General features: G+C 44.5%; 1 protein-coding gene across 1 annotated transcript in view; it reads right to left on the reverse strand.

The window, feature by feature from the left end:
- Positions 1–749: 749 nt before the first annotated feature.
- Positions 750–24,564, reverse strand: part of LOC311144791 (transient receptor potential cation channel subfamily V member 4-like) — a 34,262-nt gene continuing 10,447 nt past the window's right edge. Inside the window, exons 2-17 of the mRNA XM_084180920.1 lie at positions 22,501–22,582; positions 14,706–15,181; positions 12,601–12,785; positions 11,014–11,166; positions 9,527–9,667; positions 4,512–4,810; positions 4,133–4,312; positions 3,695–3,853; positions 3,425–3,517; positions 3,041–3,114; positions 2,368–2,533; positions 2,208–2,274; positions 1,788–2,098; positions 1,367–1,494; positions 1,137–1,267; positions 750–993 (exon numbers count right to left, since the gene is read on the reverse strand). Of these exons, the coding sequence (XP_084037046.1) occupies positions 875–993; positions 1,137–1,267; positions 1,367–1,494; positions 1,788–2,098; positions 2,208–2,274; positions 2,368–2,533; positions 3,041–3,114; positions 3,425–3,517; positions 3,695–3,853; positions 4,133–4,312; positions 4,512–4,810; positions 9,527–9,667; positions 11,014–11,166; positions 12,601–12,785; positions 14,706–15,181; positions 22,501–22,509 (2,691 nt within the window). The 5' untranslated portion in view covers positions 22,510–22,582 and the 3' untranslated portion in view covers positions 750–874. The remainder of the gene's footprint in view (positions 994–1,136; positions 1,268–1,366; positions 1,495–1,787; positions 2,099–2,207; positions 2,275–2,367; positions 2,534–3,040; positions 3,115–3,424; positions 3,518–3,694; positions 3,854–4,132; positions 4,313–4,511; positions 4,811–9,526; positions 9,668–11,013; positions 11,167–12,600; positions 12,786–14,705; positions 15,182–22,500; positions 22,583–24,564) is intronic.

Raw genomic sequence — 24,564 nt, forward strand, 5'->3', positions numbered from 1 at the left:
GCAATGATATACACACTTAATAAAACAAGTACAAATTGCAGTTATGATCAAAGCAATCCTATCCAAGCATGAACAATACAATTAGGGCCCTGTGCTTTGGACTATCAACAGGACTAGATTGATGGAAATTAAACATGGTATATATATATATATATATATTTAGCCATATAAAGCTAGCTTTAGTTTTGTGTCATTTAGTACATAGTTACATACATACAGTACATATTGTGTTTGAACATCCCATTCCAAAATGGTTGTTTGAACTTTAATCTATTCCTCTTCCGTTTTTTTTCCAGAGACTAAAAACAAGAAGGATATGTGGAAGAATAGAAGAGATATATTGGGCTTCTTGAACTCCCTGAGTGAGGTTTCTTAAATACAGAGGTACAATATACTTTCATCAGCAGTCTCCCATTAGACCACATCCACATACGTCTCATCTATGATCAACTCTTGAAAACACACATTTGGATATGTTGAAAGTTGAAGCCATAGCATTCTGTCAGGTAACAGCTTCCCGAGGGTCCTTCCTCCTGGGTTAAAACCACCAAGGGAGAGGATACTAATCATCATATGACCACCATTCACAACTAGTTGAATAAACTAGTTGAATAAAAAAGCATTTGATAAACAAATGAATGGTTTGCTTTGACCATACACTACATTCCTATCTTTTCTAAATCCTTTATATTGTCTTATAATACATTGTACATATATTTGGTTCTAATCTCAAGGCAACAGAGTTTTGTGCAAAGTGGCAAACTTTGTGGCCCAACTCTTCTTTGTCAGTCTGAATACCTACGATCTGCAGGGTGTTCTTAAGGACCCGGGCTCCTGGAGGCTCCCAGAGCTGGGCCATAGCCCTAGCTGGGCTCTAGCCCTCTGCAAAGGGTCTGTGTCTGGGGGTCAGTGGCTCCATCTCCAGTACTAGGTCTCGTGGTCGTGGCCCTTTATTCTGCTCCACAACCTTTGGCACCACCGTGGACCAGCGATCTACATGGGTTGGGGAACAAAAGTCAAATGTTGGCTGATGTGATTCGGTTTGCCCTTATACACTGTATATTTGCCTTTATGAACTGTACGTATGCATCAGTGCACTTTAGCATTTTTTTGCGAATGCAGTAAAAGAGTCTCACCTCTCCTCAGGCCACGGACGGTTTGATGCACTGTACCGGAGCATTGCTGGGTCTCTGTTATGTTCTTGCCCGGGTCTTCGTTGATTATGGCCAGGTTCTGATTCCAGTGGCACCAGTTGACCTCGTCCACCCTGAAATTACCCCAGAAGATGTTTGCATTTGACTTACCAATCAGACACGTTTCTCTGATGCAGAGAGGGGTGAGAGTCCAGAGAAACAACTATGTGTACCTGAAGCACCAGCGGCGGTCAGGGGTGCCGTCCCATTTCTTCCCCACTGTCACCATCTCCCCAGCACGGAAGGACTTCCGCAGACACACAGGGAAGGAGCGCTCGATGTCCAGGATTGTCGTAGCCCACTGTTGTTAAAACATAACATCAACCAACATGTAGTAATGTTTTCCATAACATACTCATGTGACCGTGAACTAGAGGATGCACTGTGTATAAGGCCATCACCAGGGGTTCCCAGGGTCATATTCACTAGGCACCAAACGTAAGAAAAATGACTGAAACAGGGAGGGACTACTTCCAATTGGAAATGTTTATTTTTGTTTTCCGTTGCAACCTTTGCTACGGTGTGCTCTAATGAATAGTGTTTACTGCATAGGGAACCTACAGTAGCTGTCCATCAGCTGTTCTCCTCACTCACCTGCAGCTTCCAGATCTTCTTGCTCTCCTTGGACACCTGGCTCACTGTCTCTCCCATCAGAGCGATCAACATGTTGAGCAGCAGCACGAAGGTGAGGATGATGTAGGTGACCAGCAGGATGAGGAAGACAGCCGGGTACTGGGCACTGCTGACCATGTCCAGATCGCCCATTCCGATGGTCAGCTTGAACAGGTCCAGCAGGAAGTTGCTGAAGGTGTCCGTGTCCCGGCACTGGGGGTAGGTGGGGCAGCCGCCTTCCTCCGGACACACCTCATCCGGCCCGGGGCACACCGCCAGGAGGGACACCAGAGCTGGGGGGTGAGATGGGAAACATGAGGAGATGATACGGTAGGTTCTCTTCTGTTTCAACTGGTCGACAGATTGCTGAGAAGAAGAAGTGTGCAGTAGGGGACATTGTACCTGACGAGTATCCAATCATGAAGAGCAGGTAGACCAGCAGAAACCGGAACAAGTCTTTGAAGAGAATCTGAGAGCCAAGGAAGAAGGATAAATTGTGATCAGGTTTCTAGTGTCATATTAGTCCATTTTGATTTCAAATTCAATGTGAAGGAGTTGATACCTTCTGTATCATGATGCTGTAGGTGCCGGTGAGCTTCAGGCCTCTGGTGAAGTATAAAGTGTTCATCCAGCCCAGGACCAGCGCAAACACCATCACAGACACATAGGCCTCGATACCCGACAGGTAGAGAGCCGCAGTTACTATCACCAGCACAGAGTAGATGAAGCTAGAGATATAGGAGAGTTGGGCCATGTTCATTAGGCACAAAATGGAAGAAAACGGACCAAAATGCCTAGGTACTATCTGAACTTCTCCAATAAGAAACACGCTTTCATTTTCCAATTCAAAATGTTTTGCAACGGTGTACCCTAATGGCCCTGGTGTTAAGATTCCAGGAAACAACAATAATCCTTATCCTACCTACGTGTTAGATACAGAGAACATTTCCAATACACAGGAATGCCATTTGGGATTTAACGGGCAACATGTAGATGCAGCACTAATGATGGAAACAAAACACCCTTCGGAGCGGCGCTCAACATCCTCCGCTCTTTGTTGGGATCATGGGTTTAATTAAAGAAGATGTAAACTATAAAATGTGCCAGAAAAAGGGGGGCTTTAATGTGGAATTGAATAGACTCAATTAAGAGAGGATGATAAATTAGCTTCGGGTACAAGTCAGAGGGAGTTACAGAGGAGGAGAAGGTTAAGGAGGGGGGAGCTGGAGTCTTACTAGAGCAGTTGAAAGGAGCCATCGACAAATAAGGAGTTCACCCCAGGGCATTTCTTCAGGAAGAGGTCCTTAATCTACAAAGGGGGGCAGGAAGAGAGAGATTTGGGTAATGGCTGCCCACAAACATACTGTATTTTAGTTTTGGGGCTTGACACAAGAAGAGGATGAGGAGGATGAGAGCGAGAGAGAGGGAATGTCAGAAAAGAAACAAGATCAATTTACAGGGGAGATTGAAGATTTATAGTGAAAGTGTGTGTTTGTGTACACATTTCGAGGCCTCTTTAAAAAAATGTTGTTTATTGTAGAGTCAACATTCAAAGATGTGACTCTGATTGGATGGTTCAACCGGAGAGAAGCTGCAGTGGCTGCAGGCTGCAGACTTACGTTAGTGAGGAAGAAGAAGACTCCAGAGCCCAAGGTGATAACCTCCCCTCCCAGACGCAGATAGTCTGTGGAGGTGTTGTAGGAGTACGGAGGCTAGTCAGGGACAAACAAAGTTAAAGCTTTGCTGGTCGTGACACCCATACTGTTTGTACAGTACACATATACTAATATAATAATAATGCCACTTGGCAGGCACTTTCATCCAAAGCGACTTTGAATAAGTGCATACATTTGTTGTGTTTGTATGTGAGTTGTTGGTCATGTACGTACCATTCCCTGGGAGGGGCGGTAGTAGGCCACCAGGGTGAAGATGATCATGGTCACCAGGTAGGAGACAACACTGATGTAGAAGGTGACGGCAGCAAACTTCTGCCACTTGGCCCTCAACAGCTCGTTGATGGGCTCCACAGCCAGCATCTCATGGCGATTCTATGGACAGCGCAGGAAGACTCACAATAATGGTAGGAGGAGAGTATGGTGACAAAGAGAGAGTGAAAGAGAAATCATACTCTATCTTTCCTACCATACTGGCTTTCCCTTTATCTCAGATAAACAAATCTATTATAGGTAAAAATGCAAAAACACACACTTGGCCTCTGTCTGCCCCATCCCCACTTCATAATCTTAGCCACAAAAAATACACTGAAGACTTGCGTTAGCTCCCAGAGCTTTAGAGCCGAGGCTTTATCTAAGCAGCCTATCACGCACCTCTATGCGGCTGTTGTAGACCAGGATCTCCAGCACGGACACCTCCTCTCCACAGGTGTCCAGGGAGGAGAGGTCGTACAGGGAGGAGTACACGGGGCCGTAAGCCCAGTCCTTGAACTTCCGTGAGAGGTGACGCGCTTCCTCGTCCTTGATCTCCCTGCGAATGATGTGCTGGAAAACCTGGGAGAAATAATAATAACAAAGTTGACCTTCTTTGTCTGTTTTATAGTGCATGTGATTATATTTTCTGTTAATAATACAATACATAATCCAACAAGGCACCACACAGTAGCATTACCATTAGCATTGCTAGTGTTAAATGAACTATCCCTTTAAGAGTATGATTCCTCATACACGTGATATATGAGTTCGTTCTCACCCCAATTTTTCCCAGCTTTGCCGCCATCATAAGGGGCGACATGCCGTCGTTGTTGAGAATGTCCTCCAGGCTGCATTCTGGGTAGAGTTTGGCACACTTGGTCAGCAGCAGGTCGTACATCTTGGTGAGGAAGCGGGTGTTGTCCCGGGTGTTGTCGGCGATGTGCACCAGGGCGTGTAGCACTGTGTTGCCGCGCGAGTCCTGCCGTCGAAGGTCAGCCTTCTTGTGGGTGTTCTCAGTCAAGTAGTGCACCATGTTCGGCTGGTTGGTGCACGCTGCCAGCGACAGAGGCAGCTCGCCTGGCCAAAGAGATACAGTCAGATACACACAGCAACAAGCACATCAATCAAGGGGATCCCATTTTACAATGGAACTAATAGAAAAGTCCCAAAAGTGCAAACCCTGCCCACCTCGCACTCAGGCAGTCTCTTTCCACTCTGGGTTCATATGAAACAGCAAACCACTTTCCACATGTCTTTGAAGGCTATCTTTGCCTGGCTACCCAGACTCCTTACTCCGGCATAACGCTACACCACGTCTATGAGTCTGGATCTGAATACGTCCCCAACCCTTCAGGGCCCTCTTGATTGGTCCAGAAACCAATGGGTTGGGCCAGAGCCAGAACACACTTGGGTAAAGCGGCAGTTTGAAAATTTGTCATTGGCTTTGATACTCTGCTTGGTTAGAGACGATCCAATCGCTGATGACTTTGTTTTGTACAACACCCCACATGTCAAAGATTGGACTTAAAACCTTGCAACGAAAAGGACACAGTTAGTACTACTTGTCTGAGGGAGGGGCCTGTGCATTGAAACCAGTGTGCCAAAAGCAGCTACTGAAAACGAGCCGTTGCCACGGGTGACAGATTACCCTGTCACCTCGCATGGGAAACGCTCCTCTTCATGGATTTGCACGGGTGCTCACGGAGTGAGTAAGCATTAAATCACATTAGCTGTCGCCCCTCTGCCAGGTTTCCTGGTTATGTTTTCTTTTTTCTTTTTTTTTGTCATTTAGCAGACGCTCTTATCCAGAGCGACTTACAGGAGCAATTAGGGTTAAGTGCCTTGCTCAAGGGCACATCGACAGATTGTTCTCCTAGTCGGCTCGGGGATTAGAACCAGCAACCTTTCGGTTACTGGCACTACGCTCTTAACCACTAAGCTACCTACTTCAGCGCAAAGCTCCAGAGTGAATGACTCGCATTGTGCCACAGACACGCCGGGGGTTTGGAATGATTTGGGAATGACAGTCGCACTTAGTGCAAGTGGATATAATCCCTCGGGTGATGAGTATGGAACATAACACATTAATACAATAACAATGCCAGTAGTGAGTTTCTTGGGAAATAATTGCCTACTCAAATCTCCTCTCTTTTAACCTGTATCTCTTTCTCTGTCTCTCCCTCTATCTCCTTCATAACCCTTTCACATTCCTGAGCAGAGCTGTAGGCTTCTACACTGGCCTGGTAACGCATCCACCATAGTTGCAAACACAGTGCCAGAAAATACAATGTCAAAATGAAATATCAGTCAGCACAGTCCAGTTCGGGTCAACAGGATAGTGTGAAAAGTGTATTAGTTTGTTGAACTTGAGGCTGGAAGGGCTGTTGAGGTGAATGGGATGTAGCCTAGTCCCGAGGATCTTAATTTGAGCCAGTTTGCTACAACAGGAAAATAATCCTGCAGCAACAGAAAATGTGAATTATTATGTGGATTATAATTAATGGACATTTTTGTACAGGTTGATAAATTTTTCATAAGGGAAAATCAAGTCTGAAATTTCAAAGTGGACATTTTAAAACCGCAAATACACTACAAGTTTTACATTTCTCCTGCAACAGGGTGATCAATGAAGATCCTACACCTGTAGTGGGATGTTGGGTTCAGCATGAGAGTTGCAGGGATACTCTCCAATCAGCAGAGGGCAGTATGGAGTGATACGTTTTATTTGGAGGCTCTCTGTCAATGGACTCTGCCAGCAACTTCAGTGAGGTCAGCAAAACAGAGGCAGCCTGCCCATTTGAAGGAAAGTATGTTTGCTTTTTTTCAGCAGCAAGCCACAGACAGCTTTCACTAAACTGTTCAGAAATACTTGTTGAACTTGTGACATCATTGTTCTCTTTTCTTTTTTGGAGAAGCCTACTACCAATAATGACATTTCTGATGATATGACTTCAGACTTGTTTTGGGTGGTTATATGAGTTTATCATTGGCCTTGCGAACTGTCCTGACTGTGTTGCCCAGCCCAAACCTGCCATGTAAAAAGGGAAGGGCGGGCTCTAATGTCACTTAATCTTACCATGGCAACTGAGAGCATTTTCCAAGAGAAGCTTAACACTACCTTAGTAGTGGTCCAGTACATATTTACTCCAAGTTATCCAACTGTGCAGCGATCCAGCCTTTGTAGACCACACTGAGGTAGCTAGAAAACCACTTTTCAAGTGCACTGCTTAAAGACACATTGACATGACCTCACAGTGTCGGGAACCCAGGCGCCTGTCATGGAAAACTACAGACATGTCATTAAAAAACCAAGAGGAATAGAATATTACTTTACCAGTATCGAAATACTGCCAAAGTTCAATAATACAATACTAGTGCATGAATGTTACCATAAATAGAGAAGAAAAAAAGAGGGATATCTGAGATATGTATGAAATCTCATCATGTGTTTTTTTAAATTTTTTTAATGTGCTTAACTCTTAAATGTAACTATATGTAATCTAGAATGTAATCTACGTGATCCCCGAAAGTAATCATTTATCATGAGAGGACCATAAACAATAACTAGTAATGCTGTATACTCCAAGGTTAAAATCTCACCTTTCTGGTAGAAAAGTTATAAATTGCTGAGGTGTAGTCACTTTTGAGGACATAAGCTTAAGTACACAGTACAAATATGATAAAAATATGAAAATATAAAATATTTCATATGACGTATTTCCTATTCAACTAAACTGTATGAATAAGGCTTGAAATGACTTATATGCTTTCTAAATATAGTATCATCAAATTATAAAATCACTAACTATAAGATTTAACCTTATAACTGTAAAATATATATTTGTATGGTTAGTGTTAGAGAAAATGTGCAACATTTTCTAAAGGTCTCTCTTGATCAAAACATCTGCCCCCATCGCTGTGAATGTCACACAGAGCTCTAGCTTGGCTTCCTGAACTCGTTAGGAACCTGCCTTTCATCATATTAATCTCATCCATGTATGACAAACATAAAGTGTTTTTTGTTTAAAATCTATGAATTATTTTAGATTAATGGATATAAATCGATCTCTGAATGTGCTATAGTGATGGAACCACTCTCTCCTGCTGCGCTACGATGCAAGGTATTTTGGTATTTTATTAGGATCCCCATTAGCTGTTGCGAAAGACACAGCTACTCTTCCTGGGGTCCACACAGAACATGAAACATGACATAATACAGAACATTGATAGACAAGAACAGCTCAAGGACAGAACTACATACAGTACATTTAAAAATGGCACACAGCCTACATATCAATACACACAAAATATCTAGGTAAAATAGGGGAGAGGCGTTGTGTCATGAGGTGTTGCTTTATCTGTTTTTTAATCCAGGTTTGCTGTTCATTTGAGCAATATGAGATGGAAGGGAGTTCCATGCAATAATGGCTCTATATTTTACATTTTAGTCATTTAGCAGACGCTCTTATCCAGAGCGACTTACAGTTAGTGAGTGCATACATTTTCATATAATAATGTACTCTTTCTTGAATTTGTTCTGGATTTGGGGACTATGAAAAGACCCCTGTTGGGGTAAGTGTGTGTGTCAGAGCTGTGCGTAAGTTGACTATGCAAACAATTTGGAATTTTCAACACATGAATGTTTCTTATAAAAAGAAGAAGTGATGCCATCAATCTCTCCTCAACTCTTAGCCAAGAGAGACTGGCATGCACAGTATTTATATTAGCCCTCTGATTACAATGAAGAGCAAGACGTGCCGCTCTGTTCCGGGCCAGCTGCAGCTTAACTAAAAAGGAGGATACCTTGTCAGTTGTACAACTGAAATGTTTCTTCCGCATGTAACCCAACCCCTCTGAATCAGAGAAGTGCGGGGGGCTGCGTTTATCGACATCCACATCATCAGCACCTGGGGAACAGTGGGATAACTGCCTTGCTCAAAGGCAGAATGACAGATTTTTACTTTGTCAGCTCGTGGATTCGATCCAGCAACCTTTCGGTTACTAGCCCAACGCTCCTAATGAAGATAAGACAAAACTAGAGCCTGCAGGACTTGCTGTGTGGAGTGTGGTGTCAAAAAAGCAGAAAATGTATTTATTACAGACAGACCTCTCCCATCTTTATAACTATTGAATCTATATGTTTTGACTATGACAGTTTACAATCTAAGGTAACACCAAGTAATTTAGTCTCCTCAACTTGTTCAACAGCCACACCAATCATTACCAGATTCAGCTGAGGTCTAGAGCTTAGGGAAATATTTGTACCAAATAAAATGCTCTTAGTTTTAGAGATGTTCAGAACCAGTTTATTACAGGCCACCCATTCCAAAACTGACTGCAACTCCTTGTTAAGGGTTTCAGTGACTTCATTTGCTATGGTTGCTGACACATGGTTGAATCATCAGCAAACAAGGACACACAGGCTTTGTTTAATGCCAGTGGCGTGTCATTGGTAAAAATAGAAAAAAGTAGAGGGCCTAGAGAACTGCCCTGTGGTACACCACACCCTACATGTTTGACATTAGAGAAGCTTCCATTAAAGAAAACCCTCTGAGTTCTATAACATAGATAGCTCTGAATCCACGATATGGCAGAGGTTGAAAAGCAGGGGACTTTAAATCTAAGAGGTTTTAAACCATACTCCTACACTTAATGCACTGCCACTTTAAGCCCCTGCTGACTGAGGACTTTGGTTGTATATTGCAATAAAATATTGAATCTCGAATCTGAATCTTGCAGTTTCTGTAGACAGTAGAATGGATCAGATCTGATCCTAATGTTATGGTGTCTTACCAAAGTAGAAGTAGCCCCCCTCGTCCCTGGGTTGGAAGAAGCGTCCGCGGGCCTGGGCGTGAACGTCTGCCCCTTTCTCCACCAGCAGCTCCAAGTACTGCTTACAGCGCCTCTCAATGGCGATGTGCAGCGCCGTCTGGCCTGGTGAACCACACAACAGTCAGTCAACACATTGGGCATAGGGACAAGTGGTTAAATTGGGATTATTAGATCATTAATATATTCTCTATTCCAGCCTTGCCTGAGAGGGAATGAACTCTACAGTGAATGTATTGCATTGTTTGGTCTCTCACTGTCTGCTGAGTCCCACCTTCAGGAGTGAGGAAAGGTGCACTGACTAGAGGTCTCGGACAAAGACGCAAACAATATCTCCATTCCAAGACTGGGTCGAAGGTCAACCTCTTTCCTCTCCTATCCACACTTCAACAATGGTATTGTTGTAACTAACGCGATACCACATTCACTAAGTCCCAGTATCTCATCAATAAATGTGTGGTTCTTTTCTTAGGTCAACAAAGGTGGCCTGGTTCTGCTGCAGTGTCAAAGCTGTGAACAGTCATGGCACACAGACATACAGACATAAACACATTCCTTCTGGCTTGTATGTTCATTAAAGGGGACCTATAGCAACAGTAAGGATACCATATGGCTGCCATGGGCTCCTCAGCAATCACCATCTGTCTCCTACTTCAGTACTGTGTGGAGGTGGACTATGGCTGTGTCTGAAATGGCATCCTATTCCCTATATAGTGCACTCCCTTTGACCAGAGCCCTATGAAAAAAAGTGCACTACATAGGGAGACATTTCAGATGCACTCAATGTGAGGCATCCTGGCAAAAGTGTGAAATCCCATTCTAACAGTAAATCTTAAAGTGGCTGACATAGTGTGTGATGAGTGAAGTTTTTTTTAGACAGGTTGTTTATTGGGCTTAGACCTAAGAAAGTGGATGGAAGAAAAAGGTGTGCTGCACTTCTGTTTCCAACTAATGCCAAAACTGTAAGGGCAAATCTTGGAGGTGTAACAGCCACATCATCCGGCCTTCCTCTGGAAATAGAAGCCCCATAGAGCAGCCCTGTGTTGGGCCGCAGACTAGGATGTGTGGGTTCTTTGTGCAGAAGGGGCAGTGGAAGACTCAGTGTAGGTAAGGGCGTCTCTATGCAGCCTGCCTTCATGGAATTAGTACTGGGCTATGTGTGCATAGTAGGCCCTACATTACAGGTAGGTACTTTTATCTGTGATAATATCAAATTATTAAGATAGGTTTAAAACAACACAGTCCAAGTTTGAAATAATCTACTTCTATCCTAGTCAAATGACTGGTTAATACAGCACTGGGTCGTGTTCATTAGGGCGCACAAAAAAAAAAAAAAACATTTTATAACGGTTCACAACAGAAACGAAAAGTGAGCATTTCAGTCTATGTGGTACCTATTGAACAGGACCCTGGTGTTTTTAGTTAAGGGCTAAAATGTGAAGAGAGTTCACCTCTGTAATAGACATCTCTGAAGGGCGTGTTGATGAACTCATGGAGGTTGACTGTCTGCTCTGCTATGTCCATCAGCATGGGGATGGTGTCATTCTGACCACTGTACAGGTTCAGAAGGGCTTTGGGCAGGCACGTCTTCCCTGTAGAAGGTTCTGGGAGAAAATACAACCAAATGAAGGATGGGTGGAGGGGTACTCAGAGACGACATGTATAGTTCTGGACATAAAAAATGACTTCCTTTGAGGCAGCAAGGTACATTGTTCATGTGTCAAACGGTCTTGCAGCCAGGGTGACACCAAGTGCCAAGTTCATAAGCAATCACCTAAAAACCATGTAATGAAATGCATTTCTGAAATATGCCCCTGACGGAGCAGTACCCTCCAATTTGAAGCAAATGCTTTTTCACTGTGCTGCAGTACAGATGAACTTTATGATGCGCAGAACAATGCGTAGAGAGGAACTTCCAACAAATCACCTGAAACACAGTTGCCAGTTGAGAGAAGGGAAAGAGGTTAGTAAAAACTGGTGATAAATCATTAGTGATAAGATAAGAAAGGAAAGGGAAGCAAGCAAGCCATATCACTGAAGATGGAAATGCCTCAAAACCATGAGAAACAACAGCCAAACCAAACGTGGCAGTCAAGTAAGTTGTCTGCTTCTATTGTTTACTTTCAGTCTGAGTTTTTCATGTAGTCTGTCAAGCCCACTTTAGTCCTTTTCTTCCCAGAAGGAGACAGTTTGCTGTGATTTCTCTCTGCTCTCTGTTATAAACCCCTGCCCCCGACACACACACACACACACACACACATACACACACACAAACACATGCACACTGCCGACAGAAAGCTGTCCTTGGACCCACTTTTGGCAGGACAGAAGCTCTGACATCACAGTAGCTTCCTTCTCATTACTCTATGGCAGGGGTGTCAAAGTCATTCAATCGTGTGTCTGCAGGTTTTTGGGTTTTCCTTTCAATTGAGACCTAGACAATCAGTTAGGGGGAGTTCTTTACTAATTAGTGACCTTAATTCATCAATCAAGTACAATGGAGGAGTGAAAACCCGCAGACACTCGTCCCTCCATTGAATGACTTTGGAATGAGTTTGACACATGCTCTATGGAGCCAAGAACAACAGGGAAGAGAGGAGGGGGGAATACTGAAATGTCAGAGACAGATAACCAAGTCAGAGGACACGCCAAAGAGTTGAAGCCCTTGGGGCAGAAAGAGATCTGTTAAGACATCTATACCTATTATCACTACACAAAGTCATGACAAACTCCTGGATGACACAATAACTGAAGGTGTTAGTCACAGGGCTAAGTGGACTAAAAAGTAAGACTTCTCCTTTAGTAAGGCAACATGTTTGTTTTTTTACCCCTTTTTCATGATATCCAATTGGTAGTTACAGTCTTGTCCTATCGCTGCAACTCCCGTACGGACTCAGGAGAGGCGAAGGTCAAGAGCCATGCGTCCTCCGAAACACAACCCTGCCAAGCCGCACTGCTCGCTTAACCTCATTTGTGAGAGAAGAGATATTTGGCACCAGAGGGCTCCACCCACCATACCACCACTGGGGTCGTCTCACCTTTGAACTCCTCGTCGGTGAGCCTCTTTTCATGACCCTGTAGGTACTCCAGCAGGCCTGAGAGGGCCTCTGGGTCGGCCCGTGACACGCCATCGAAGAGCAGCATGCGGTTAAACACCTTCATCACCTTGGGTGGGTCCAAACCCGGAGGGTCCAGACCTTCATTGCAGGATGTCTCAGTCTTACTATGTAGGGACCATAGACATACATATACTCACATACACTGAGTTAGGAACACCTGCTCTTTCCATGACAAAGACAGACCAGCTGAATCCAGGTGAAATTGATGTCACTTGTTAAATCCACTTAAATCAGTATAGGTAAAGGGGAGGAGACAGGTTAAATAAGATTTTTTAAGCCTTGATACAATTGAAACATGGATTGTGTATGTACCATTCAGAAGGTGAATGGGCTAGACAAAATATTTAAGTGCCTTTGAACGGGGTATGGTAGTAGGTGGAATGTGTCAAGAACTGCAACACAGCTGGGTTTTTCACGCTCAACAGTTTCCCGTGTGTATCAAGAATGGTCCACCACCCAAAGGACATCCAGCCAACTTGACACAACTGTCAACATGGGCCAGCATCCCTGTGGAACGCTTTTAACACTTTGTACTGTAGAGTCCATGCTCCGATTAATTTTAAGCTGTTCTGACGGTAAAAGGGGGAGCAACTCAATATTAGGAAGGTGTTCCTAATGTTTTATACACTCAGTGTATAACACATACTATAAGTGTTTATATACATCATTAGTAGGGACACAGAAATCCCTTAGTGTTACATTACTTATCCGAAATGAAAGATGGCGGCTGATTATTGGATGATTTTGAAATGGTGATTTCTGGCATCAGTAGGCCTACAGGTGGTGGGACTAAACAGTGGGGGTCAAGAATGGTAGTTGGGCCAACACTTTATTTAAAGCCAACAGTAATGTAATGCTGTATTACTTGTTATAAGCATGTATGAGCCTTTTAAATATCTTATTATGAGGCTTATATGTTATGTCTCTCTAGCAAATGTTCAACAGACTCAAAATGGCTGGTATTTTGTCAGGATCATAATGCGATGATACAAATACATTATAAGGGGGTCATATGTGCTTATGATAAGTCTAACAATGCAATATAACTGCATCATAATTATACCTGTGGACTAAGTAAAGTGTTACCGGTAGTTGTAGCCTAGAAAAAAGGTAGAAAGATAAACCATATAAAGTGAACTGCTGTCCAAGTTCTACTAGTGAGCTACTCAATAAATAGACCTCACTGTGAAACATGTAGCCAGGAACAAGCTCCAGCCTAAATATTACCTCAATGGCTGTGAGGAAGGAAACAACAACACACTCTCTGTTAGATGACTGAATGTCCCTCTGACTAGCCCTTCTGTTTATGAACTTCCACATGGGAGGGACACACCTATGTGACTAAACAGTGGCAGTTGAAGAGTTTCTTTTTTTTTTGCCGGTTGAAGAGTTTATTTTTTTTTGCAATGAGCCATTTTTTCCAAGCCAAGCCTTTGATTAATAAAGAAAACTGCAATGTATTGTAAAATAGAATATTGATACTCTCAACTCAGAAACTCTCAGCTCAGAAACCAAGCCAATTTGATCAACATTTTTAGGGGAAATCACTTATAAGGTAGAAAAATATTGCCACAATCATAGAAGCAGTTTTTGTGTATCTGTAACCCAGACCATCTCTTACGGGAAAGTGTCCTTTATATCATATGGTGAGGTGTCAAACATGACTGACTAACAACCTTTGGTTCTCTGTACAAACCCTATGGTGTGGTCTGTGTAACAGAGATAGTTAGGTGAATCACACTTGTGTGATAAACAACCTTGCCTGACACCTGAAGACTTGCGTTTAATCCCAAAGCCGATGCCTAGGCTTTAAGTTCAGGGGGCTAACACAGTCTTGTGGCATGCAGGAGAAACCGGGTTCGAACCCAGTTGGTCACATCTACACCCCAGAAGTGATCTACTATGCTGCTTCTAACTCTACATGTTGTTTAACAATCTATGCCTCTGCATGTGCTCATGGACCCATGAAAGCCACCATAACAAATGAGTCACGTATCTACTTCAAAACCGAGGGCCCTCCTCACCCTCGTGGGAGCTTCTTCCTGCGTGGCTTCTTGTTGTTGGTGTGCCTATAGGTGCCATAGTCAAAGAGAGAGTCCATGGGGGCTTTCTTGGGGCCGGGCGCCACGGGTGACTCGTAGATGGTCGACTCCAGCAGGTCCATGGGGTTAGAGATGCCCTTCTTAAAGGCACCGTGGAACTTCATGCGGAGGTTCTGTCGGCTGTCTCCTGGCTGCAGCTGGCCTGGCCGGTCTACGTCCGGAGCCGGGTCCTGAGGTGACTGGGAGCCCTCCTCACTCTCAAACAGGTTGGCCAGTGCCGACAGATCAGGGCAGGTACCATCGGCATCAGGCTGACCCTCCGCAGGCTGTCCCTCCCTACTTCCTCCTCCATCCCATGAGCCCGAGGACAGGGCAGCCTTGGTCCCAGCCGAGGGAGGCGTGTCCGTCTCTGTCACGCCGATGTGACACCTTCTCAGTAGAGCGGCAGGGGAGCGGTCCTAAAAAACACCGTAGCAAAATACACAGGTTATAACTCCACCTAGGTCATAGGTCAAAGGCATGGGAGAGAAACTTAGCAGTCTAATCATAAACCTTGCATTTGGTCTCACTCAACCGTGAATGACATAAGTCGTGTTCATTTGGGCACACAAGCAGAAACTATTTTTGCCACAGAAAACCAATAAAAAGGTTCCTGTTTCAGTCTGTTTTCTTCCATCTGGTACTTAATGAACAGGACACTGAACAACTATCACTGATTGTACGACAAACAGTCACATTAATAAAATTAGCCTTTGACTGATTGGACAGTGTATTTCAAGAAACTGAGAAAATGTACACTACCGTTCAAAGGTTTGGGGTCACTTAGAAATGTCCTTGTTTTCGAAAGAAAATCAATTTCTTTGTCCATTAAAATAACATCAAATTGATCAGAAATACAGTGTAGACATTGTTAATGTTGTAAATGTCTATTGTAGCTGGAAACTGCTGATTTTTTATAGAATATCTACATTGGTGTAAAGTGGCCCATTATCAGCAACCATCAGTCCTTGCTAATTCAAGTTTATCATTTTAAAAGGTCAATTGATCATTAGAAAACCCTTTTGCAATTATGTTAGTGCTTACTGTTGTGCTAATTAAAGAAGCAATAAAACTGGCCTTCTTGAGACTAGTTGATTATCTGGAGCATCAGCAATTGTGGGTTCGATTACAGAATCAAAATGGCCAGAAACAAATAACTTTCTTCTGAAACTCGTCAGTCTATTCTTGTTCTGAGAAATGAAGGCTATTCCATGCGAGAAATTGCCAAGAAACTGAAGATCTCGTACAATGCTGTGTACTGCTCCCTTCACAGAACAGCGCAAACTGACTCTAACCAGAATAGAAAGAGGAGTGGGAGGCCCCGGTGCACAACTGAGCAAGAGGACAAATACATTGGCGTGTCTAGTTTGAGAAACAGACGCCTCACAGGTCCTCAACTGGCAGCTTCATTAAATAGTACCTGCAAAACACCAGTCTCAACGTCAACAGTGAAGAGGCGACTCCGGGATTCTGACCTTCTAGGCAGAGTTGCAAAGAAAAAGCCATATCTCAGACTGGCCAATAAAAATAAAGATTAAGATGGGAAAAAGAACACAGACACTGGACAGAGGAAGATTGGAAAAAAGTGTTATGGACAGACTAATCGAAGTTTGAGGTGTTCGGATCACAAAGAAGAACATTTGTGAGACGCAGACCAAATGAAAAGATGCTGGAAGAGTGCTTGATGCCATCTGTCAAGCATGGTGGAGACAATGTGATGGTCTGGGGGTGCTTTGGTGGTGGTAAAGTGGGAGATTTGTACAGGGTAAAAGGGATCTTGAAGAGGGAAGGTTATCACTCCATTTTGCAACGCCATGCCATACCCTGTGGACGGAGCTTGATTGGAGCCAATTTCCTCCTACAACAGGACAATGACCCAAAGCACAGCTCCAAACTATGCAATAACTATTTAGGGAAGAAGCAGTCAGCTGGTATTCTGTCTATAATGGAGTGGCCAGCACAGTCACCGGATCTCAACCCTATTCAGCTGTTGTGGGAGCAGCTTGACTGTATGGTACGTAAGAAGTGCCCATCAAGCCAATCCAACTTGTGGGAGGTGCTTCAGGAAGCATGGGGTGAAATCTCTTCAGATTACCTCAATCGACAACTAGAATGCCAAAGGTCTGCAAGGCTGTAATTGCTGCAAATGGAGGATTCTTTGACGAAAGCAAAGTTTGAAGGACACAATTATTATTTCTATTAAAAATCGTTATTTCTAACCTTGTCAATGACTACATTTCCTATGCATTTTGCTATATTTCCTGTTCAAACTCATTTCATGTGTGTTTTCATGGAAAACAAGGAAATGTCTAAGTGACCCCAAACGTTTTAACGTGATTCTCCAGTATGTAACCCTGATCATGAAGTAGCCAGGGCTATGCCTGAAATGGCACCCTATTTACTATATAGTGCACTACGGGGGTAATACCCTATGGGCCCTGGTCAAATGTAGTGCACTGCAGCCCAGATGTGTGTGGGTAGAGCTCTGGCATCCTGCTCATCTTGTGGGCCGCGTTGATGGCACAGGATGTCCCCCAGTCAGCCATTTGCAGCCTCTGGCAGCCTGGGAAAGTCATCTGTAAATATTGAGCACTGCATTGCCTGACCGTTACTGGCCCAAGGCCAGTGCATGGAAGTGGTGCCCGAATTTTCCATTTGGGGTAGGAGAACAGGGTGGGATGACTCTGAATTTCCAACCAGCTTACTGACCAGACAGAGGACACAACATAGGACGACTTCAAATACACTTTTCCCATGACTGAGTATTTCCCATGAAGAGCAACTTAATTTGTTATTGTGGTCCTCTGTAGCTCAGCTGGTAGAGCACGGCGCTTGTAACGCCAAGGTAGTGGGTTCGATCCCCGGGACCACCCAAACACAAAAATGTATGCACGCATGACTGTAAGTCGCTTTGGATAAAAGCGTCTGCTAAATGGCATATTATTATTATTATATATATATTTTTTCAAATGACCGTTTTCTCCCATCATCAAAATCTTTGGCAAAACTCTACATTGCAACTCTACATTGTGTAATACAAGAACCTATGTTTTTGAATAATGATCTGTTATACCATTATAGACTTATACATGAACAACAGTAACTTACAGTACCTTCAGAAAGTATCCACACCCCTTTACTTTTTCCACATTTTGTTGTGTTACAGCCTGAATTTAAAATGGATTAAATTGAGATTCTGTCACTGATCTACAATACCCCATACTGTCAAAGTGGAATTTCGTTTGTAGAACATTTTCGAAATTAATAAAAAATTAAAAGCTGAAATGTCTTGAGTCAAAATGTGCTTAACAAATCACATAATAATTTGCATTGACTCATTCTGTGTTCAATAATAGTGTTTAACATGTTTTTGAATGACTACCCCATCTCTATACCCCACACATACAATTACAGTGCCTTCAGAATGTATTCACATCCCTTGACTTTTTCCACATTTTGTTGTGTTACAAAGTGGGATTAAATGGGATTAAATTATCCTTTATTTTATTCAACAATCTACCCACAATAATCTGTAATGTCAAAATGGAATGAACTATAAAACATCTGGATTACATAAGTATTCAAACCCCTGAGTCAATACATGTTAGAATCACATTTGGCAATGATTACAGCTGTGAGTCTTTCTGGGTAAGTCTATACGAGCTTTCCACAGCTGGACTGTGCAACATTTGCCCACTATTCTTTTCAAAATTCTTCAAGCTCTGTCGTATTGGTTGTTGATCATTGCTAGACAACCATTTTCAGGTCTTGCCATAGATATTCAAGGAGATTTAAGTCAAAACTGTAACTTGACCACTCAGGAACATTCACTGTCTTCTTGGTAAGCAACTCAAGTGTAGATTTGGCCTTGTGTTTTAGGTTATTGTTCTGCTGAAAGGTGAATTCATCTCCCAGTGTCAGGCAGAAAGCAGACTGAACCAGGTTTTCCTCTAGGATTTTTCCTGTGCTTAGCGCCATTTCGTTTCTTTTTTATCCTGAAAAACTCCCCAGTCCTTAATGATAACAAGCATACCCATAACATGCAGCCACCACTATGCTTGAAAATATGGAGAGTGGTATTCAGTAATGTGTTGTATTAGATTTGCCCCAAAATTAAGTCTTTGTATTAAGTCTTTCCTCAGTTTTCTCCTATCACAGCCATTAATGTCACACCCTGGCTCTGGGGACTCTATATGTTGAGCCAGGGTGTGTAGATTCTATGTGTTTTTGTTCTATGTTCACAGTCTAGTATTGTATTTCTATGTTGGCCAGAGTGGTTCCCAATCAGAGGCAACGAGTGTCAGCTGTTGCTGGTTGTCTCTGATTGGGAGCCATATTTAGACAGGCTGTGTTCCCACAGGTGTTGTGGGATCTTGTTCCTTTTGGTTTGTTCCGTGTTGGTTGTGTTTAACTTAGGACGTCACGTTATCGTTTATTGTTTTGTTCGTGTTATCACTTTTGATAATAAAGTATGTTCGCTCATCACGCTGCGCCTTGGTCCATTCCGTTCAACGATCGTGACAGAAGATCCCACCATACCAGGACCAAGCAGCGTGCCCAGGAACACACGCAGGAGGTAACTCTAGTGGATGTCCTCCTCGGTTGGGGGCAGATTACAGAGGAGGAGGCCGTCCGGTACCGGAAGGCTATGAAGGGGGAGACCCAGGCAGGAGAGGAGAAGCGGCGTCAACCGGGCCGTGGTCGGACAGGCGAGAGGCACCCCCAATAAATGTTTAGGGGGGGGCACACGGCATGGGCGACGGGGCAGCAGGAGGCTGCCACAGGTTGTATTGGGAGATTAGGAGAGGAGGCCACCGGGTTTGGGGGGCCAGAAGGCAGGTTGGCGGAGCCTGGATGGAGAGCAGAGTCAACTCCCCGTACTCAGGCATGGCAGCATGAGACTGGGCAGGTTCCGGGGTATGCGGAGCTGCGTACTGTGCCACGAGTGGTCCGGCATAGTCCGGTACGTCCTGTGCAAGCACCCCGCACATGTCGTGCGAAGGTGGGCATGCAGCCAGCCCGGCCTGTTCCTGCCACTCGCACCAAGCCTACGGTGTGCGTCGCCAGCCCGGCCCGGCCTGTTCCTGCCACTCGCACCAAGCCTACGGTGCGCGTCGCCAGCCCGGCCTGGCCTGTTCCTGCCACTCGCACAAAGCCTACAGTGTGCGTCGCCAGCCCGGCCCGGCCTGTTCCGGCTCCACGCACCAAGCCAGGGGTGCGCATCGTCAGCCCGGTCCGGCCCGTTGCTGCTCCACGCACCAAGCCAGGGGTGCGCATCGTCAGCCCGGTCCGGCCCGTTCCTGCTCCACGCACCAAGCCAGGGGTGCGCATCGTCAGCCAGGTCCGGCCCGTTCCTTCTCCACGCACCAAGCCAGGGGTGCGCATCGTCAGCCCGGTCCGGCCCGTTGCTGCTCCACGCACCAAGCCAGGGGTGCGCATCGTCAGCCCGGTCCGGCCCGTTCCTGCTCCACGCACCAAGCTAGGGGTGCGCATCGTCAGCCCGGTACGGCCCGTTCCGGCTCCACGCACCAAGCCAGGGGTGCGCATCGTCAGCCCGGTCCGGCCCGTTGCTGCTCCACGCACCAAGCCAGGGGTGCGCATCGTCAGCCCGGTCCGGCCCGTTCCTGCTCCACGCACCAAGCCAGGGGTGCGCGTCGTCAATCCGGCACAACCCGTGCCTGGGTCACCGGTGCCTGGTCAGGTACCGGTCAGCTGCTCCACACCGGAGCTTAAGCAATCCGCTCCTACGATGTCCAGTCCAGCTCCAGCCAGCGGGGCCAGACCGGACCAGGGGCGCTACGGGGGGATTATTGGAGGGTGGTGGGCAAGCCCGGAGCCGGAACCGCCTCCGAGGAGGAATGCCCACCCAGCCCTCCCCTGTTTGGTTTATGTTGAGGCGCGGTCGCAGTCCGCGCCTTTAGGGGGGGGGTACTGTCACACCCTGGCTCTGGGGACTCTATATGTTGAGCCAGGGTGTGTAGATTCTATGTGTTTTTGTTCTATGTTCACAGTCTAGTATTGTATTTCTATGTTGGCCAGAGTGGTTCCCAATCAGAGGCAACGAGTGTCAGCTGTTGCTGGTTGTCTCTGATTGGGAGCCATATTTAGACAGGCTGTGTTCCCACAGGTGTTGTGGGATCTTGTTCCTTTTGGTTTGTTCCGTGTTGGTTGTGTTTAACTTAGGACGTCACGTTATCGTTTATTGTTTTGTTCGTGTTATCACTTTTGATAATAAAGTATGTTCGCTCATCACGCTGCGCCTTGGTCCATTCCGTTCAACGATCGTGACAATTAAACCCTATAGCTGTTTTAAAGTCACCACCGACCTCATGGTGAAATCCCTGAACGGTTTTCTTCCTCTCCAGCAACTGAGTTAGAAAGGACGCCTGTATCTTTGTAGTGACTGGGTGTATTGATACACCATGCAAAGTGTATTTAATCACCATGCACAAAGTGATATTCAATGTCTGCTTTTTTACATTTGTATCCATCTTCCAATAAGTGCCCTTCTTTGCGAGGCATTTGAAAACCTCCTTGGTCTTTGTGGTTGAATCTGTGTTTGACATTCACTGCTCGACTGAGGGTTGGGTACAGAGATTAGGTAGTCATTCAAAAATCATGTTATACACTATTAGTGACTTGTTAAGCAAAGTTTTACTCCTGAACTTATTTAGGCTTGCCAAAACAAAGGGGCTGAATACTTATTTACTCAAGACATTTCAGCTTTTCATTTTTTATTAATTAGAAATAATGTCCACTTTTACATTATGGGTTATTGTGTGTGACTGGTGACAAAAAATCTCTATTTAAACCATTTTAAAGTAAGCCTGTAACACAACAAAATGTGGAAAATGTCAAGAAGTGTGAATACTTTCGGAAGGCACTGTATCTGTAAGGTCCCTCAATCAAGTAGTGAATTTCAAGCCAAATCTTCACTGGAGTTGCTTACCAAGACAACATTGAATGTTTCTGAGTGGCCTAGTCTATGGCAAGACTTGACCATGGCTTTTTAGCAATGATCAACAACCAACTTGACAGAGCTTGAAGAATTTAAAAAAGAATCATGGGCAAATATTGTACAATCCAGGTGTGCAAATCTCTTAGAGACTTACCCAAAAAGACTCACAGCTGTAATCGCTGCCAATGGTGTTTCTAACATGTATTGTCTCAAGGTGGGGTGAATACTTATCTAATAAATGATATATTAGTGTTTTATTTTTCATACATTTTTAATACGTTTGAATCTTTCTTCCACTTTGACATTACAGAGTAGATCGTTGACCAAAAATGACAATGAAATCCATTTTAATCCCACTTTGTTATACAACAACATTTGGAAAAAGTAAAGGGGTGTGAATACTTTCTGAAGGCATTGTAAGTAACCCATTAATACATTATAGTAATGTTATGTCATATTTCTCTCCTTTTTTTATGCAGATGCTAAACTGACTAAAACAGAGCGGAACTACCTGGTTCAATAAGAAAAAAAAAAATTGTGTTGCAAAATATTTAAAAACATTTCCCTAATGGCCACGGCGGGGAAACATGCAACCACCACCTGACAAATTCTGATTGGCTACATTGCTAATGGTGCATTTTCTACTCAGGGTGACAAGGGGATGACAGAAACAGAAAGCTAGTAAAGACCTATGACTCTTGCGATGGTAAAGGGCAATTCCCATGTGTGTTCTCTTGGGGTCCTGGGTTCTATTCAGATGGGCACTTAATCCCTCCGTACCTCATTCATCCCTTATATCACGCTGAGGTGCTGAATTCTTCTTCAGGGGAAACTGGAAGTGACGCTGGAGCATGTGGGGGTCCTGTGAAAGAAAATAAAAGGCATTTAATTACAGCATTAATACAGACTGGTTGCCTGGCAGGAGAGCTTGATAAACTGATGAAAGAGAAGGGTGTCACAGTAAGTAGAGGTTAGTCCACAGTCATTCCATGGGAAACTCAATTTATCACTATGGCAAAATGTGTGCTCTGGTTGATCTTCTGGTTACTAAACATACACTACATGACCAAAAGTATGTGGACACATGCTCGTCGACCGTCTCATTCCAAAATCATGGGCATTCATATGGAGTTTGCTGCTATAACAGCCTCCACTCTTCTGGGAAGGGTTTCCATGAGGTGTTGGAACATTGCTGCGGCGACTTGCTTCCATTCAGCCACAAGAGCATTAGTGAGGTCGGGCATTGATGTTGGGCGATTAGGCCTGGCTCGCAGTCGGCTTTCTAATTTATCCCAAACGTGTTCGATGGGGTTGAAGTCAGGGCTCTGTGCAGGCCAGTCAAGTTCTTCCACACCAATCTCGACAAACCATTTCTGTATGGACCTCGCTTTGTGCACAGAGGCAATGTCATGCTGAAACAGGAAAGGGCCTACCCAAAACTGTTGCCACAAAGTTGGAAGCACAGAATAATCTAGAATGTCATTGTACTGTATGCTGTAGCGTTAAGATTTCCCTTCATTGGAACTAAGGGGCCTAGTCCGAACAATGAAAAACAGCTCCAGACCATTATTCCTCCTCCACCAAAGTTTACAGTTGGTACTATGCATTCGGGCAGGTAAAGTTCTCCTGGCATCCACCAGATGGTGAAGCGTGATTCATCACTCCAGAGAATGCGTTTCCACTGCTCCAGAGTCCAATGGCGGTGAGCTTTACACAACGCTTGGCATTGCACATGGTGATCTTAGGCTTGTGTGCGGCTGCTCGGCCATGGAAACCCATTTCATAAAGCTCCAGACGAACAGTTATTGTGCTGACGTTGCTTCCAGAGGCAGTTTGGAACTCGGTAGTAAGTGTTGCAACCGAGGACAGACAATTTTTAAGTGCTGCGCGCTTCAGCACATGGCAGTCCCGTTCTGTGAGCTTGTGTGGCCTACCACTTTGCGGCTGAGCCATTGTTGCTCCTAGATGTTTCCACTGGGCGTGTCTTCTGTGTCAGGCCTTTACTATGACAAATCCAGCAACACCTTTTTGTTTCACAGAGATAAACGTGTGTTGGAAAAACTTGTCAATAATCAACTGACTGGCTTTCTTGATGTCTAAAGTATTCTCTCTGGTAAACAATCTGGTTTCCACTCAGGTTATGGATTTGTCACTGCAACTTTAAAGGTCCTAAATGATGTCAAGATTGGCCTTGATTCTAAGCAATGTTGTGCTGCTATTTTTATTGACTTGGCCAAAGCTTTTGATACGGTAGACCATTCCATTCTTGAGGAGTATTGGTGTCTCTGAGGGGTCTTTGGCCTGGTTTGCTAACTTCTCTCTCAAAGAGTGCAGTGTATAAAGTCAGAACATCTGCTGTCTCAGCCACTGCCTGTCACCAATGGAGTAACCCAAGGCTTGATCCTAGGCCCCACGCTCTTCTCAATTTACATCAACAACAAAGCTCAGGCAGTAGGAAGCTCTCTCATCCATTTACATGCAGATGATACAGTCTTATACTCAGCTGGCCCTTCCCCAGATTTTGTATTAAACACTCTACAACAAAGCTTTCTTAGTGTCCAACAAGCTTTCTCTGCCCTTAACCTTGTTCTGAACACCTCCAAAACAAAGGTCATGTGGTTTGGCAAGAAGAATGCCCCTCTCCCCACCGGTTTGATTACTACCTCTGAGGGTTTAGAGCTTGAGGTAGTCACCTCATACAAGTACTTGGGTGTATGGCTAGACGGTACACTGTATGGCTAGACGGTACCGTCGCTCAGCACATATCAAAGCTGCAGGCTAAGGTTAAATCTAGACTTGGTTTCCTCTATCGTAATCGCTCCTCTTTCACCCCAGCTGTCAAAC

The sequence above is a fragment of the Coregonus lavaretus genome, assembly GCF_964263955.1.
Source record: "Coregonus lavaretus genome assembly, chromosome: 17".
Classification (NCBI taxonomy): Eukaryota; Metazoa; Chordata; class Actinopteri; order Salmoniformes; family Salmonidae; genus Coregonus; species Coregonus lavaretus.